The following is an 18107-nucleotide window of genomic DNA, read 5'->3' on the forward strand; positions in this document are numbered from 1 at the left end:
GAACACAAAACATAGGAATAAGAATAGATTGTATAGCCTGTTCAGCCTGCTCCATCATTAGTACGATCTCGGCTAACCTCAAGCTTGGGCTCCACTTTCTTGCACGCTCCGATTTTGCTTGATTCTCTGAAAAAAAATCAAAAATTTGTCAGCTGTGATCTCACCAAAGCCTTGCCTAGTTATAGCAGGTCGTCTTTATTCTTCTACCTGTGTAGATGAAAAGAGGTTGGTTTTAAGAAGCATTTCAAGAAAGAGACAAAAATATTGAGGGGTTTGGGGTGGTAGTTCCAGAACTTCGTGTTGAAGTAGCTGAAGACATGGCTGCCAATGTTTGAGTCCTGAGAATCAAGAAGTCACGAGAGGACAGGAATTGGAGGAGTGCATAGATCTAGGAGGTATAAGACCAGAGGGAGGAGTGAGACAGAGGATGAATTTGTGAACCGAGGTCTGAATTATACAATTGAGAAGTTGCCGGTTCAGGAACAGAAGAATTCAGTGACTGGACGAGATGAATTAAGATAGGAGGCAGCCTGTGGAGCAAATAAATCTGTGCATGGACTGACTAGTTGGGCTAAAAGATCTGTTTCTTTGCTGAAAATTCTATGTAGCCAATATTTTAAGACCATTGTTCCCATGGCATTGAGAGTGCAAAGGTCTGATGGATCACAATTCTTTATGATTTTAAGATGCTGTCACTTCCAAAATTATGCCAATGACACATTATTCAACCTGGATCAGGAGTGATGGCTCGACTGTTCAGCTCAGCTGTTTCCTCTCCAAAATTGAATAAAGTAAGTACCACGTCAGATGTTTTAAAATACGTCATAAAATTTAAATCAACTTAGCAAACTGAACATTAATGCCCAACTACCTGATCATTGGACCGCAAAAGCATGTAATGTAAAAGTGGTACTGAGCAGAAAAACTCTTCAAGCGTTTTCTCTTGAAGATTCTGCCTCTTTAAAAATAGCAGGCCAGAAGTTCCAAGGAGTGTCAATCTTTTTTTTCCAAAACGAGGATTCTTTACATTTCTAAGAGGAGATTCTGCTCAGGCCTCCCTTTAAAAAGAAATTGAGCTGTGGTTCCATTCTGATAGTTCTTTTATGGCACAGAACTGTCACAGGAAGGAAAACCATGCCAATCTCCACTTTGTACAGCAATCAGCTGCCCTTTCTGAAATTTAAAGTTCCAGAATTGCAGTCACTTTGAGAACTGCTGTCAATGGGTTGGTTTATGAGGGGAGTGTGATGTTAGGATGCCAAAGTAGGTGGGTTGTGATCTGGGGAAGGATGGGGGCAACATGGCAGCGGGGTGGTGATAGGGTACCAGGTCTAGGATGCAAGCTGGGGAGAGTGTCAGTTAGGGTAGGGGGCCAAGCAGGCTCAGGATAGGATGCATGGCGGGTGGGGATGGGAAAGTAATTAGAGTAAATGGTTGTGGATTGGAGAAACAGCACCCAGTGGGAAGGTGGGTATTGAGTCTGAGGGTTTCAATTTCAGCAGCTGGGTGATGATGTAAAATCCTTGGCTTTTGGAGGGACACCAGGATCGTGTCTGCAGGATCTAAGAGGTCTTTTGGCGGTATGAACTAAGTCTAGGATCTGTTAAATAATCAGATATTCTGCTATGTTTCTAGTGGTCTGAACTTTACTGAGTAACTATTCTAATTAATTTCTTTCAAACTATCAATTAAAGTGGAGACTTTTGAAGGGTTCTGGTCGTAGAAGAAATGTCTGATGGAAAGTTTAATTTTGAGGGAAATTCATTTGGAGTTTGCTATGACTGGGACTCTGCAGGCAGTTCGTGTCTACGTTGGCATAATGACTGTCTGACTAGTGGAAAATCTGCCTCAGTCTTCAGGCAGTTAGGGACAAATAATAAGTAGTGGCCAAAACCTGCAACTTCACATCGGCCAGCTGAAGAGAACTTTTCAAGCTCTGGAAAACCTCAGCTATTTCAGCAGTGAGTTGTGAAAAAGTGGTTTTGAGTGGATTAATTTGTTTATTGGATATGCTGAGCCACTATAGGTGTTAACCTCTCTGATGAAGGGTCTAGGCCCGAAACGTCAGCTTTTGTGCTCCTGAGATGCTGCTTGGCCTGCTGTGTTCATCCAGCCTCACATTTTATTATCTTGGAATCTCCAGCATCTGCAGTTCCCATTATCTCTGATAGGTGTTAACTGTTGTTTGTCTAGCTTTGTGTATTTTTGCAAAGATTTATTACGGATTAGTGCCTAATGTTCCTGACCGCTTCTATTTCATGTGTTAGAGATAATAGGAACTGCAGATGCTGGAGAATCTGAAACAACAGTGTGGAGCTGGATGAACACAGCAGACCAAGCAGCATCTTAGGAGCACAAAAGCTGACGTTTCGGGCCTAGACCCTTCTTCATCAGAAAACCCTTAAATGCTGCACCACCCCCAATCCCACCACAAGCCCCCTACCTGTTGGACATTTCCAGTGTGCAATCACATGAATACTACTTTCAATTATCATGGTCCCTGCTGTCAAGAACTTTTTAGTCCATTAAGCAAATGAATTCAAATTCGTCAGCTTGCAGGTTGGTATTTGAGCACACATATCTGAGTCCAGGCCTCTGGATTACTGGTCCAATAACTGCACAGTAGCAATCTTCACTTTGATCCATGTTCATCAATAATTTACTGAAATTCTTTCTGGAATGCATTGTCTTAAAGTGTGGTGGAGGTTTAATTGAATTGTCTTTTAAGATGGCATTAAGTCATTGTTTGAATAGAGAAAATGTGCAAGATTACAGGGAAAAGACAGGAGAATGGCACAAAGTCACTCAGCTCATTTGGAGAGCTGAAGCACCTTGCACCATAACAGCTTTTCTGTTATGCTTGTTGCTTTTGTTACAACTGCAAGTTGAAGAGGTAGTCCTGACGGGGTTGATAACCCATAAGACACTGATTTAAACCATTTCCAAAGAACCTGAGTTCAAATGGGAATTATTTTTTGAAAATTGTCAGACACTGCCTGAAAAAGTGGGACCATCAAATTCAATAGGACCTTTCTTAAAAATTAGTGTTTGGAGAAAAGAGATTTCTTTCAAAGGTACAATGAATTGAATGCCTTCCTGTAAGTATGATTTTAAATGATTGACAATTAATTCTACACATAATTTACTTAAAGTCCAGAAAGCCTACAGGTGGCCAAAAACTGACAATTCTTTTTTTCAGTGGACCATCGAGTAAAATGCTTGCTGGTTTTTCGTGGAGTTACTGCAGCAGTGCAGTGTCATATCGAATACTTACCATCTTCGTGCATTTTGTTTCATGTGCTCCATAATGTAAGCACTTGGTGATATTTCTTGACCAGCAATATTTCTTCTTGTTTGATCCTCCTATTTTCTGGGTTTCTTGCTAATGTGCCAATGACATCAGGGGCAGGCTAAGATGAGTATGTCATCTCCCATGCCACTTCATGCTGTTCCGAATCTGTCACCATGCTGCACTTAAGATCATATTAGTCATGATTCAATCTCTTTTGGAAATGCATAGCTTCCAGTATTACTTTCCCACAGCAACACTTATTAAAATTATGAATTTGGCTGCGTGAAAGATTAAGACTGTAAACCCCCATTTCATCTCCAGTGATTTTAAATATTTTATTCTGAAGTAATTGATTTTTAAAACATTGACAGTAACACAGGAAGGGCAGTGGTTTAGTGGTCATGTCACTTGACTGGTAATCCAGAGACCCAGAATAATATTCTAGGGGCATGGATTTAAAACCTACCATGGCAGATGGTGAAATTTGAATTCAATTTAAAAAACTGAATCAAACGCTAATGTCATGATGACCATATTCATGTAACTATTACAGTGAATGCCAGCTGGTTTGCTAATATCCTTTTTGGCAGGAAATCTCTTTTCCTTACCCAGTCTGCCCTCTGAAATGTCAAGGTAGTTTTGCAATTTATTTAGTTATTTGAATCCTTGATACGTTTGAAGCGTATTCTGCCGTTTTCCTTCCAGACAGACTGTAAACCTGAAAGTCCAATATCGTATATCTGACATAAAGTCTTCCCGTTTGGACGTATTGAGTCACAAAAACAAAATGACTCTTACTCTTTGTCAGTATTGACGAAATTCATCAAGTTCTTACTGTCTCTTGACTTTTTGTCACTCGTAATTAAAAATGCTCTGCAATTTGTATGGAAATTCTGTGCATCCGAAATACATTCTGAAAATGAGGGCTTTGTCAGTTTTGTTTGATATATCCTCATAGTGAAACTGTGCATAAACAAAATTTCCATGTGTTCGAATTAAAAGAATAGTAATAGTATAACATTGAACGTATTTTTATTTCTCAAACTGCATTAATTCATGAGACTTACACACAGGAACTACTATTTTATCCAGTTCCCACACGAATTTAATCGGAGTTAAAAATGTACAGAGAGTCAAAACCTCAAGGTAGGGGCTAGGAAATACATCCGATGCATTCTATGCAGCATTTCTGCATTGATTAAGAGATTACACTCTCAACTGCAACCACCGATTTCCAGTGACGTGTACTGTGGTTGGCTGCATTCGGTCCATTTAATCTTTTGCTCATTTGAGGTCATTGAGCGGGAGACGGTGATGTTCGGCGTCCATCCTGACTGCGGCGAACAGCCTTGTCAGCGTGTTGGAGTCGGGCGTGCTCGATATGGAATACCAGTAGCAGAGTTTACAGCTACAGACAGAGATCATTTGGTGCGCGCTGAATTGTTCACAGTAAAGTGTTATTTGAAGGTGAGGCACTTATCTCCCTCTAGAGCAGCACTCGGAGTTGCTTGCTAGCATGTTGTGGCGAGTTCGACCTGGTGGTTGGGGACGAGAGGCAATGGATATCGGATACCGTGTACTGCACTGATGAAAGGCTTCAAGCTTGCCTGGTAAGTAGAACGTAGTATCCGCAGCTAAATCACCCCACGCAGAATGCATTCCGAGAAAATTAAATTGGCCCATTTTTTTCCTTGGGACGGCTGCAGAATAAAGTCGGAGGTCATTGCTGGTAATTAGCTTCCCATATTGGTCATCAAAGCCACAGACTATTATCAGCTATTGTAAATGCGATTTTTTAAAAAAACCCAGCCAACTAAATCGACAAAAAATGTTCAGGCTAAAATGTAGTTTTACTTTTGGTGCAGTTTCTGAATGCTGTCAGGCGCGTAATTCTTGTGTTTCTTGCATTATTCTTTACAAATATTAAAACTGGATGCATGTTAAGAAAAATAGCCTGATAAAACTTTACAGCTGTGCATACAGTTGAATTATATTACATGTTCTATTATATCAAATCTTGTTTTGAAATGTTGAAGTGCTGTCCAGTTCGGAACTGTGGTGTACATTATTACACGGAAGTGACTTCAATGAGCCCATGAGAGCAGTGATAAATGACAGTTACTCCATTCGGCGTTTACGGTTGGCAGGCACTTCTGCTGCCACCCCTAGTTTGATAAATGCAGGCTGGAGACCCAACCCCCCCGCCCCCCAGCGTAAAGTGGGTTGAGACTAGACTTCTAAAACAGTACCATTGCATTAATCCTTTGAAAGGGATGCTGTATGTTTAATGAGTGCTAGTTTCATTTCGTAAAAGAATTGCCACAACTGAACATACTATAGAGAAATGGTAATGTATAATAAATCATATAATGCTTGTTTGCAGTTTCTTTATTCATTCACAGAATGTGGGTGTTATTGTCTCTGCCACCATTTACTGCCCATCCCTAATTGCCTTTGAGAAGGTAACAGTGAGTTGCTTTCTTGCACCATTCCACTGCTAGGGATATAGAGACACCCATAGTGATGTTAGAGAGGAAGTTTCAAGGATTTTGTCCCAGTGAAATAACACAGAATTCCAAGTCAGAATGGCATGTGGATTGAGGGAGAATGTGGAGATGGTGATCCCATGCATCTGCTGCCCTTGTCCTTTTAGGTGGTCAAGGTGGTGATTTTAGAAGGTGCTGCTGAAAGAGCCTTGACATATTAGTGCTGCGCATTTTGTAAATGGTATATATTGCTGCCACTGGGCATTGATAGTGGCGGAATTGAATGTGCAAATTGGTGGATAGGGTGTTTCATACTGTTTAGTGCAGGGTACCCTGAATGTTGATGGAAGTGGCACCCATCTAGGCAAGTGATGTGTCTTTCATCGTACTCCTGTTGTGTGCCTTGTCGATGGTGAACACAGGAGAGTCAGGAAGTCAGTAACTGCATCACAGTCTTTGACCTGCTTTTCTAACCATAGTGTTTATACGGATGGTTCATTTCATATTTGGTCAATGTTAACCCTGAGGATCTTGATAGTGAAGAATTCAGTGATGGTAATGCCATTGAATGTCAAGAGATGGTTAGATTCTGTCTTGTTTTAAATGTTGATTGCCTGGCACTCATCAATCCAAGCCTGAATGTTGTCCGGGACTTCCCGCAAATGCAGCATGAACACAAGTTGCTTCAGTGTCCGAGCATTCATGAATGATGTGAACGTTGTGCAATCATCAGCAAATATGCCTACCTCTGACCTTGGGATGAACAGAGGGTCATTTAACGAAGCAGCTGAAGGTGATTTGGCCGAGGATACTACCCTGAGGAATTTGGGGCCTTTGTGATGCAGTGATAATGAACTACCTCTGAACTAGGTGACCCTGATTTAAGTTCTATCTGCAGAGGTGTGTAATGACATCTCTGAACAGGTTGGTTAGAAAATATCTACCATTATGGGTACATATGAACCAGAAACCATGATCTTGCCTTTTGACTTCAGTTTCGGTAACAAGACTCGGACTTCAGAATGGAGAACAATGTGCTCCAAGCGGTATTATTGAGTATACAGTTCAAGGCAAGTGTCATTGTAGCCAAAGTATTAGTTTAGCCAAAACCCAAGCCAGAACAGTTTGTGTAGAAGTCTTCAGATTTTTAGATTGTTTGAGTGCAGTGCATCTCCCTGAGACCCCTTAGATTCTCCGGCCTTCAACTAAAGCTCCCTTCACTTCCAGCTGCAAGCATGAGGACATGCTATTGTATTGTAGAGTCGTGGTCGTTCTCAGATTCGGCCGTTCTCAGTTTCAGTCATTGATCAGATGGAGCACATTTGTTTTCTCGTCTTGTAATTCTTTCTTAGAGCCCTCTTCTGGCGCAGTGGTAAAGTGTCTACCCCTGGACTGAGAGTCCTGGGTTCATGCCCACTAGGCTTCAAAGGTGGGTGGTAACGTCTTTGAACAGAAAGATTAGAAAAATAAGTGGGATTCTTTCTTAGGGTCTGGTGGCGTGGTAGTCATGACCTTACTCAGATTTCCAGTCCCACCTTCTCCAGACATGCATCATAACATCCCTCAATAGGGTTAGGAAGTAAAAATAGAAAAGAAAACTGGAATTTTTTTCAAAGTTTCTTAGTTTTGTTGTCTTTTCTATAACACTGAGGGAAGGGAGAAGGAGATAGAGAAGTGTTTTTGTTTTGTTGATTCTGGATATCTGGCTGTACTACATACGTTGACTTTTAACAAACTGCTGATGGACCAATCAGAGGACTGTCATCAAACAGCATCAACTTAACGCAAAGACTTCTGGTGCCATTCTATCTCAAAGTGCACACCTCAGTGTTTCAAAAAATAACATATCCTCTATAGTTAAAAGTATGCACCAGTTGATATTTCCAAGTTGCAAAACCCTCAAGTATTTTGATTATAAAGCACTGCGTGACTTTAATTCCTGTTTAAAGTCCAAATAGGAAAACTGTGTGTTCCCTTACAAGGTGTTACTTGACTTTCCTGAACTATCATGCACTACAAGAGAGCTGTTAGATTTTAGGTGTGCTCCACATTTCTGGAAGAGTAGTTAATGGGATGTCCTGCCAGATATGTGGAGCTTGTCTTAATATTAAAAAAAAGAGTGGAGTGTCAATCTGACTGTGATTGCCATTCATCAGAAAATCCAGTTCAATGAATATTCTGAAAGAATTCATCAGATAGACCAATAAGCCATTGCATCTGTTCAGTGATGATTACATTTATCCTGATTTAAACATCAAATATTTCTCCCTAAGCCATTAGGGTATTTTCAGTGTTTTGTTTTGTAGATTAATGAATATAAGTTACTACTGAGGTGGATATCAAGCAGACTTGAGAATGAGTACAGTAAAAGTTATTAAAACAAGGAAGTAACATTCACAACAACTGGAGCCTAAGGCACACTATTTCAATCAAATTTGAGATAGTTTTTTTTCTTCTACTTGAAGAGATAAATATTGCACTTCAGTGAATGGCTGATAGAATTGGAACCTTTGTTTGCTCTTCGCTAACCCCTTTCTCAGTATGGCAACCCATTCTATTTATATGAAAGTTGCACGAGAATATATTTTGGAAAACGAAAGTTCAGTGTCTGTTTAATTTGTAGATACTAGTGCAGTTGATGATGCATTAAGTTGCAAACTTTATCGTGATATGAGACAAATTTATAGGGCAGAATAATAGCCTAATAATAATGGGAAGGGAGATATGTACACATACTGCTAATTTTATTAGTAGTGTGTAGCAAAATACACAAGTTGGGGCTTAGAAGGTAGTCTGCTTTATAAAAGTAATTGCAATTAGGCACCTAATTTATATCTAACGTTTGTGACGCAGACTTTCTAGGCCTTGGAAAACCTGGCCAGAGGTATGAGGCATGTGTAAGTTGCTCTAGAAACTCCCCTGGCCCCTCAATGAAACCTTGGGCCTCCCTAGTGCTTGCTGTAGTTGGTAGCCTATCCCCCTTTTTGGGAACCAAACTTAAACCTGCATTCACGTATCACCTGATTTCTGGGTCCTGTCCCCAAGCTTTTTCAGTTAAAATTCTCCAGATTTTTTGCCTAACTTGGCCAGCTGCCAGGCAGGAAATGTGAAGCAAACTTTATTATGAGATCCTGACATGAAATTCATTTGGGCCATCCCCTCTTTGATCTTTCTGGTTTTCCCTGATGCTATCCCAATCATCCTAATCTCTCTGACTCCTCTATATGTGTTTTCCAATATAGGATGATCTAATTTTGATGAAAATTTCGAGACTAGTCATCTGGAAAGAAGAAAGCAATTTTATCATGAACTGTCAAGGCTTGCCATATTTAGTGATATCCTTGCCTCCAGGATTGAGCATGTGGTTACACCTTCTACTGGAAAGGAAGATTGACGTCGACACTCAAGTCCAAAGAGTTGATTTTGGATTTGAAATTGGATTGTGGATATTGTTTCATTTATGCAGTTGAGGAGTTGTGCCGTTTTCTTCACCCACAACTCAGCCTTAATTAATATGCCATCATCATAATCACTTGCAGCCAAACCCTTGACTCCAAGAGGTATTAAAGTAATGTTCTATACTGCCATTCCTAAAGAAAGAACAGTTTTTGTTTGGGACTTCATTACCGGGATTGGCCATGAATCTGACATCTGGAGTAGAAGCATTTGGCCAAATAAGGTGAAAAACAATGTAAAAGACATGTTTTTGCTAACTAAGTGTGCTCAATGTAGCCATATTTTAACAAGCATTTTCTTCCACCAGATAGGTGTGAAATTAGAAAGTTAAAATGTGAAAGATAAAATGTAGTGCACATTCCAGCAGAGGTCTTGAAGTTCAGGTGGAGTTAGCAATTCTGGTCTTTTAAACTGCAGTCAGGCCATTTCCTTGCATAGATGATGGGACATTTGATGTTCTTTTATTTTAATATTCTCCATCTCTGATGTATTCCAACTTGCACCTAACTTGAGAATTTAGGGTGAAAAGAGAAGTGCAGTTACATTCCACAAGAAGTCATTTGTGATGTCAATCTGCAGACTCTCTTAAAAGTTACTGTTTGAACGGCAGCTTTTCTGACATTTTTTTAATACTTGCCAGAAAGATGGATCCTGTCATATGACATGCTTTCAAACTGTACAGTCATGGTCCCAGCACCTGCTTTCAGAAATTATGTTAATCAAAGGTTCTCTCCAAGAAAGACAGTGAATTAACCCTTTGTATCTAGTTGCCCATAAGCAAAGTTGATTAAATGTTAATGTCTGAGCCATGGTTCCTTGTTAGAACTAGGTGAAGAGAGGGATGAATCAGCTTCCCTCTTTACAGTTTTCCTGGTTGGCCTCGACCAAGAGTAATGTTTTTCGAACAAGGCTGTACGTGTCTGCACTAAAAATATAGTTAGTTATTGGCTTACTGTTAAAGTAGAATTAATTTTCTCCTTAAATAGATGAGATAACGTTTTGTTTTATCTGCTAACTCTGGGGGGAAAAGATTAAGACTCAATGTCAGCTTGCACAGTGGGCAGTTTAAAAAGGGGCACTTGTAACTGGCTCCTAGGTACAGGAGTGATCAGTTTGATTTTGCAAGTGAGACTAGCAAATACATTTCAAAGGAGGAACTTGTTAACGTGGGGCAAATCCACTTTTGGCCTTGGAAATCATACTTTGTTTGTGCTATAAAGGAAATACAAAGGGAGCTGCTGCCTACACTTGTCCAAAGAAATTAGGAAGAGACAATTTTTTGCTGAAGCCACTGGCACCATGTGTGTATATGCAAGCAGGTCACCATCTTGCCATTGACAACACACTGAACTATAATTTTTTTTTAAAAACAGTTAAATGTGTGTTTATTTAAAAAATGGGTATTAAATACCTGAATGGAATTAAAGATTAATAGACCATGTTTTATAACTTCGTGACAACTGTGTATCAGTGGCACAGAAGAGCACAGTGGAAACTCCCAGCAGCAATGTCTCTGCTGCATCCTCTTGATTCAATGGGAGGGCCATCCAACAAATTTTTGAAGCCAGTTTCGTAAGCACTCAAACAAAACTCCTGCACAGTCGATCTCAATGAATTGGACACTGTTGAATGTATGAAAAGTGTCCCCCCCTGCCAGATCCTGTTTTGTCCGCTTTCAAATGGTCAACTTTTCAGGGACGGACAAAGAAAAGACTTCAAAAACACTCTGAAATCTTCCTTGAAGAATGGTGGAATTGACTTGAACGACAGTGAAGAACCTGCTACCAGTCATTTGGAATAGTGATACCTTATCCATCAACGCTGATTTTCAGTACCTCAATGATCAATCAGTCAAAGTAGTGATAAAGAGGAAAAGAAAAGGAAGACGAAGTTCTACGCTCTAGATACCGCAATTTTTTTTAGAATGAGCATATGAAGTAAGACAATGGTCTGCTTGTTGAGGAGTGGCCTGTTAAGTCACATGAGTGTCTACACGAGAAACTTGAGACCTTGAACTGAGGAGCAACTAATGGTGACGAGTAGCCATATTACCTTGTTTTGTAATCTTCCCTGATTAGTGTCAGATTCCCAACCCCCCCATACAATATATAAAATAAAAGGCAAAAGACATGTGGTTGCTGCAAATCAGAAATAAAAACAGAAGTTGCTGGAAAAGCTCAGCAGGTCTGCCAGCATCTGTCAAGAAAAAAAATCAGAGTTAACGTTTCGGATCTGTGACCTTTCCTCATAATTTCCTTTGTTCTGAGGAAGGTTCGCTGGAGCCAAAACGTTAAGTCTGATTTCTCTTCAATGCTGCCAGACCTGCTAAGTTTTTCCAGCAGCTTCTGTTTTTGATACTACATGCAAGCCTGTTTAACTGTGGAAGATACACCATCTTTAAATGGATTTTGTTGTACAATGAAACTTGGTAATTTGATAGATTCTTTCAGCAACATGTTTCCACTGCTTGTTTGTTTTATACTGAAAAGAACGACTGCTATAAGCCTGTAAATATATTGTTATGCATATTTGTTGTACATTAGTAAAAGTGTCGACCAACTGTGTGGAAGTATGACAGTTGATTATTTCCTCTGATCAGATTTCAAGCAAAAATCATAGCTTCCTTATCCTCACTGCTGCACTAGTCTTGCACAGAATCAGTTTGATCAACATTAGGTTACAGATCAGTCATCACGTAAATGAGTAGTGCCAAACAATCTACAATCTGCTACTGTTCCTCTGAGATGGGGAAGTCAAAATGCATTAAATTTAGCTGTTTGACGTTAATCTCTGTTGCTTTTCATTTTCAGTTAGTTTATGTAGTAGCCTGGTATTTTCAAAGATCCGACCACATGGAACCGCAAGATTCTGTAGAGATCTGAACTCAAGGCCATTGCCCCTCCTTTGGTGTTATATGTTGATGGAACAAATCAAACTGATGTTGAATTTCTGTCTGGCATTATGTTTCATAAATAGGTAGAAATGCCAATAAAGTAATTTCAAGCATTGATGATTATAATTGCAAGTGTGGAACTAATCTGACTGATCCAAATGCAAAAATTATGAAGTGTTATTGTCATTGACCTATTTGAGTAGTGAACCTTGTTTAAGGCCTTTGTTTCTTTTACAAAAAATCAATATTACTGTATTTAGTTTGATATGGCAAGTAAATAGAGATTGCTGAAAGGAAACTGATTATTTATTTACTTTCAACCAAATTGTTAACAAATACAATTTTTTTTCCTCATGCTTATTTCTTGGGCAGTGTTGTGGACTGGCTTCCTTTGTGACCTAGACCCTGAAATTTTCCAGTTCAACTTAGAATAGTTCCTCCCATTGCATTGATTGCTCAGCTAAAAAGAAAAGAAGACGGGTTTATGGTCCAGATTAATGTTGTGTCACATTGCGTTAGACCAAGTCTCAATTTGCATAACTGATGGACAGCCTGCACAGAAAAGGTGAGTAGGGTTTGTGTAGTGTTTCTCCCACTCCTTTAGTACAAGGCAGGTAATATTATACAGGTGCAATGTGTGCCACAGTTGTAGCAGCTGAAAGGGTGCAGGTTTGATATTTGAGTTGCCTTTCTCTCGGATGAGTTGCTGAATGGACTGAAAAGCTGCAAAAGCCCCTGACATCACAGTATTATTCTTGATCTCCTGAATTGTCTGCCGATGTGTATATTGCGAGTTTATCAAAGCCTACAGCTCTAGGTTTCCTAGGTAGAATGCAAGTTAAGGCTGACAGTGTGAAGCTGTCTGGTTTAGAGGCACCAAATATCCATTTTCACACTTCTGTCTACTGAAGGATCATCATAAGCTGGGCAGTGTGAATTGACTAGGAGAAACTGTTTGCGATTCTGATCATTAGTGACTTCTTGTGGATGAAGAAATCTCAGTTCTCTTCATCTCCCTAGACCTTCCTGGCCCTTTGATTTCAGAAGAATTGCTCTGTTTGTCATTGTAGGGCCACATGTGTGACAGGAGTTTGTGGTTTAGGCTCCTTATTTTTCAAATTTCTCTCGGGTCCTGTGAATATATACAGAGGAAATGGCACCCTGTCAGGAAGATTGGATAATTGGACCTGGATAAAACATCGACTGGTAGATGGCTGAGGGACAATGTTTTGTGTTACATCTGCTCACCTGCTTCTCATTTATTCTCAGCTCATTCCACACCCTTTTACAGCTTTACTGCTCTTTTTTTGTCAATCACGCATGGTGAGAATTGATCACATCCACGCTTCAACTTGGACTCGTAGCATTTAAAGGGCTTTGCACATAAATTCATCATACTTTTGCCTTGGTAGGTGATGCACAATCGCTTACTGACAACACGTGATGAGCTGTAAAATGAATGCATAACTGGAAGGACAGTAATACAATGATTCTGTGGAGCTCCATCTAGCAGATTAGGGAAATAAAGCTTCCAGTCATGGTGAAATAAGAATCAGAGACCTCGAACAATTAAAATGTGGGCAATATATTACCACAGAATGAAAATAAACCTTTTCCAAAAACTAGAGGAAAAATACAGAAGGCAAACTTGTTTCTCACAGACAGTATCATCTGTATAGTCCAGATACCCTGAGAGCAATTTTTTAAAATTTGTGAGCACTCTGCCTGTAACTTCATTTTCCCTGACCATTGTGAGATTGGTGTGCCAAGAGCCATGGATCAGCTTACTACCAAGGTGATCAGTTATTGGTGAAAATTAAATCGCAAAAATGACAAACAGTGATGGCAAAAGACAGTATGAAAAAACAATTTAAAATGAGCAAATTAAAATAAAAATTAAAAAATGAAAATAAAATAAATAACATTTTGCATTGGTCATAGAACTTTAAGCTTTGCTTAGATGCACTGAAGCTGACTGAAAAGAATATCCAGGCCAATCCTGTTTTGAGCAGCTGGAACATAATGGAAGGTCTTGTTCCAAAGCATTACGATGTTTAGGCTCCTTTTTGAAGAAACTACTTCACAACTGACAGAAAATTGTGATCAACACTAAAGCCATATTAATCTGGTTATATCAGTAGTATTCAGGCTTTTTACTTTTCATCTGTTATGTAGGTTAAAGGCCAAGTAAAATGGTTTAATCCATATTCCCAATAATTTTCACAGCTCATGGTGCTGGTGGTAGAGCTTTTGTATTTTTCCAATATCCTTGCGAATCAGCCCTTTCTAAACCAACAGGCTCACTGAAGGCATGCGAGTTGGTAAGACTACCAGCATAGGTACAACTAAGTTGACCGTGATGGGTCAGATTGTAGAATTTGGAGATGGCATTATGTTGATATTCATGTCTGTTGAATGTTGATAGATATTCACCCTCACTTGCATGCACTTAGAGTTAAATTCTACATGCATGCAAATTTTGGCATGTATCAAGAAAAAAAGGGTGGTCTTGTCCCTCAATTCTGAATCTCCTGTTGTATCCATGACTTCTTGGTCTGGATTTCTTAACTGGAGAGAAGCCACCTGTTTCAAGTAATCCAACAAGTAGATTAGTAGGGTAGTGGAGTTGGCCTCATTAGGGGCATTTAAGTGGCTATTAGATAGGCATGTGGATGATAGCATAAGGTAGCGGTGGAGGTTAGGTAGACCTTAGGTTTCAGGCTAAAGTTCGGCACAACGTCATGGGCTGAAAGGCCTGTACTGTGCTGTACTGTACTATGTTCAATGTTCTGTGCATTATGAACACATTTTGATTTGTTGCTCTGAAGGAAGTTGCAAACAATAAATTGTATTGGACAGGTTGTATATCAAAATAACAGAATACATAGCAGTTTCTTCGCCAAATTTGATCTTCAGTTTCCTTAAAGGAAATCTGTGAATTGAGGAAGCAGTGTTTGTAATTCTGCGGTGCAACACTATTCTTCAAAGAAAGACTTGATCTGATGCCAGTTTTCGGTGATTCCTATCTCAAGGCACAATTTTCTTTCTTGTAAGCATTTTCAATTGCAGTTTTTACTGTGGTTTGCTGCAGGATGAAAATGTGCCCTTTGCAGCTGGATTTTAATTTTTATTTGTACAATTATTTGTTCATTTTGAATTGAATTTGTGCAAAGAAAGTACCATTTAATAATATTGCTTGTTATTTTCTACTGGATAGATTGAGTGCACTGAGCAAAAATGACCTGAATTTTCAGGAACAGAATATATCTACAATTCAGAGGTTAAAGGCACAAGGAGTTGGGTTATCTCAACTGCTATTACTGTCATGTCATATCAACTGTTTTTCACCTGCTCTGATTTTATATTGTTAGAAATACAATTGACATTTCAAACATAAGTGACTAAACATTGCCCAAATAAATGACGAGATTTAATTAGAATTATTAAAATCAGAACAGTTCTTCTGGCCTAATCCTCTTTTCAGTTCTGACTGCTTATCTTCTGTATAAACTTTCACTGATTGGAGACTTCGCAGAACAAGCTGCCTTTTCTGCTACAATTAAACATTTTTAACTGATAAACCTGATTCTTCTGAAATTAAAACACTCGTGGCCCTTGATCTTTTTTCTGCTCTGCATTTCATCAGAGTTCAACATTGTAAACACTTAATTAACACTACAATTATCCCGCTAGGCACTTAATTTGCATGCGTTCTTAGAAATTATGTCTTTACTCACTAATCTGAATTACTCTGTAATCTTTTTAGAGAAAACAATTGAACTTCTTAGAACTGAAACTACCTACCAACTTGGCCTTTTAAATCCAAATTTCCAAATGATTAAATATACACCTTATTGTAACTTAAAAATATAAACATGTTCCACTGTATAAGAACTATTTGAAATCTTATTACAATATTTGAAAGAGCCATCCAACCCTTTTACCTCCATTAACAGTCTTACTGACACTCAAACCTCAGTGAAGAATATCCATGTTAAGGTTGTTTGTTCATTTGACAAAGCTGTAATCTGTTTCTTTGTCAGCAACTATGTGCATTCATTTTATGATCTTTTATTTAGTTACTGTCTATACTTGAGACATTTAGATAAGTTGTTACCTTGGCTCACTTGTGGCTTTATTTGTGCTCCTTAGACTCATGCGTACTTGAACCTTGTAAGATGCCTTCCACCTGACAAGAGGTGCCTTCCTCTTACAGACATCTAAGCTAGTCAACACTTCTTTTCAAAGTAGAGTCGTTTGAGATTGTTAAGAAGGGGATTTATTAACGAACTAAATTTTAAAAAAAGTTAAGTCTTAAAAGCTATACATGATTTTTCCGCTTTAGATCTCAAATGTTTAAACAATTATAGTATATTTTGAACCCTCTTCACAGTGTCAAAACTGAAAGGAAAAGCATATAATTCCTCAATGATAAGTGGCAAATATGTGATTGGACAGAACACATGTTTATGAAGCAAGAAAGGACAGAGACAGAAAGTGAGAAATTACAGCCCAGTTATGAAAAAGTAGGCAGCATTGCAGATAAAGGGGAACTGGTGACTGCACTTAAGATTTCAGAGGGCATTTGATGAGGTGCCATATTCAGGATTTCTATGAAGATAGGAGCTCGTGTGTAGAAGGTAGTATATTAACATGAATTGACGAGTAGAAAGCAGGGTAGGACTGGATGCATAAATGGATCATTTTTGTTTTGACAAGGTGAAATGAGTGATGTGACACAGGGGACGGTGTTGCAGCCTTCTGTTTAAGTTATTTACAGTCTATATAAATGAATTGGATGAAATGCCTAATTGTGTGGTTGCTGACACTATTGATACAAAACTTAACAGGAAAGGAAGTTGAAGACTTAAGGTGTCGCAAAGGCTACTGATAGATTAAGTGAGGAGCAAACAAATGGCAGATGGCGTAAAACAAAGGAAAATTTCTGATGAATGGTCTAGGCCCAAAACATCAGCTTTTGTGCTCCTAAGATGCTGCTTGGCCTGCTGTGTTCATCCAGCTCCACACTTTGTTATCTTGGATTCTCCAGCATCTGCAGTTCCCATTATCTCTGATGACAATTTTAACCTCACTGCGAAGCCTCTTCCAGGATACCTAACCTGAAGAAGTTACCCTCCTCCCTCCGGACAAACCTCAGGGAATATGTAGAATTGTCTATTTTAGGATCAAAATAGAAATTAATGCATTTTACTTAAATAGAGAGAGAGAGAGAAATACAGAGTGATCTGGATGCCATGGTACATGAATGTTGTTTTTTGGAAGGTGGTTAGACTATAAAAGTATTCATGTTTAGCCACGTACAGATACGCAAGGCATTGATTAAACTGAATCTAGAGTACTATGGACAGTTTGGATTTCCTTTATTTAAAAAGCAACATGATTGCATTAGAAGCTGCTTATAACTAGTTCACTCGATTGATTCCTGAGGTAACAGAGTTACCTTTATGAGGAAAGGTTAGACAAATTGGATTGTATCCATTGGGGTTCAGATAAATGAGAGGTTATCTTATTGAAACCTATAAGGAGATATGGCTGGGTGGCTGCTGAAAAATGTTTATTGTTACGGAGGGATTACCATCAGAGGATCTGATTATAAAATAACGGTTCTCCCCCTTAAGGTGGAGTTGAGGAGGATTACTGTTACTTTCTGAGATTGGAGAGACTTTGATCTCTCGTGTTGTGGAAGGCCATTTGAAAATTTTTGAGGCAGAGATTGCTAGATTTTTGATTAATAAGGAAGTCAGTGGTTATTCACAGTGGTGAGAATGTGGAGTTGAAACAATCAAATTAGCTATGGTTTTGTGAAAGGACCTTCACAAACACCCAGTTAATTCCCAGTATGTTCTGAGCTAGTTGGTCTATTTGGCCTCAACATTTTTGAGTTTAGGAGAGATAATCCGTAACACATGCACTGTTAACTATCCACGGGTGTCAAGTAAAAACATTATTTCCATCAGCT

General features: G+C 39.0%; 1 protein-coding gene across 8 annotated transcripts in view; it reads left to right on the forward strand.

The window, feature by feature from the left end:
• The window catches only part of gramd1ba (GRAM domain containing 1Ba), a 562055-nt gene that overhangs the window by 351733 nt on the left and 192215 nt on the right, over positions 1 to 18107 (forward strand). Inside the window, exon 1 of one of the 8 annotated variants that reach the window (XM_059639096.1) lies at positions 4596 to 4902. The exons of the other annotated variants lie outside the window; for them this stretch is intronic. Within the exon in view, the coding sequence (XP_059495079.1) occupies positions 4880 to 4902 (23 nt within the window). The 5' untranslated portion in view covers positions 4596 to 4879. Of the gene's footprint in view, positions 1 to 4595; positions 4903 to 18107 lie in introns of those variants that run through there. 8 annotated transcript variants of the gene reach the window in all.

The sequence above is a fragment of the Stegostoma tigrinum genome, chromosome 32, assembly GCF_030684315.1.
Source record: "Stegostoma tigrinum isolate sSteTig4 chromosome 32, sSteTig4.hap1, whole genome shotgun sequence".
In the NCBI taxonomy this organism is placed as follows: Eukaryota; Metazoa; Chordata; class Chondrichthyes; order Orectolobiformes; family Stegostomatidae; genus Stegostoma; species Stegostoma tigrinum.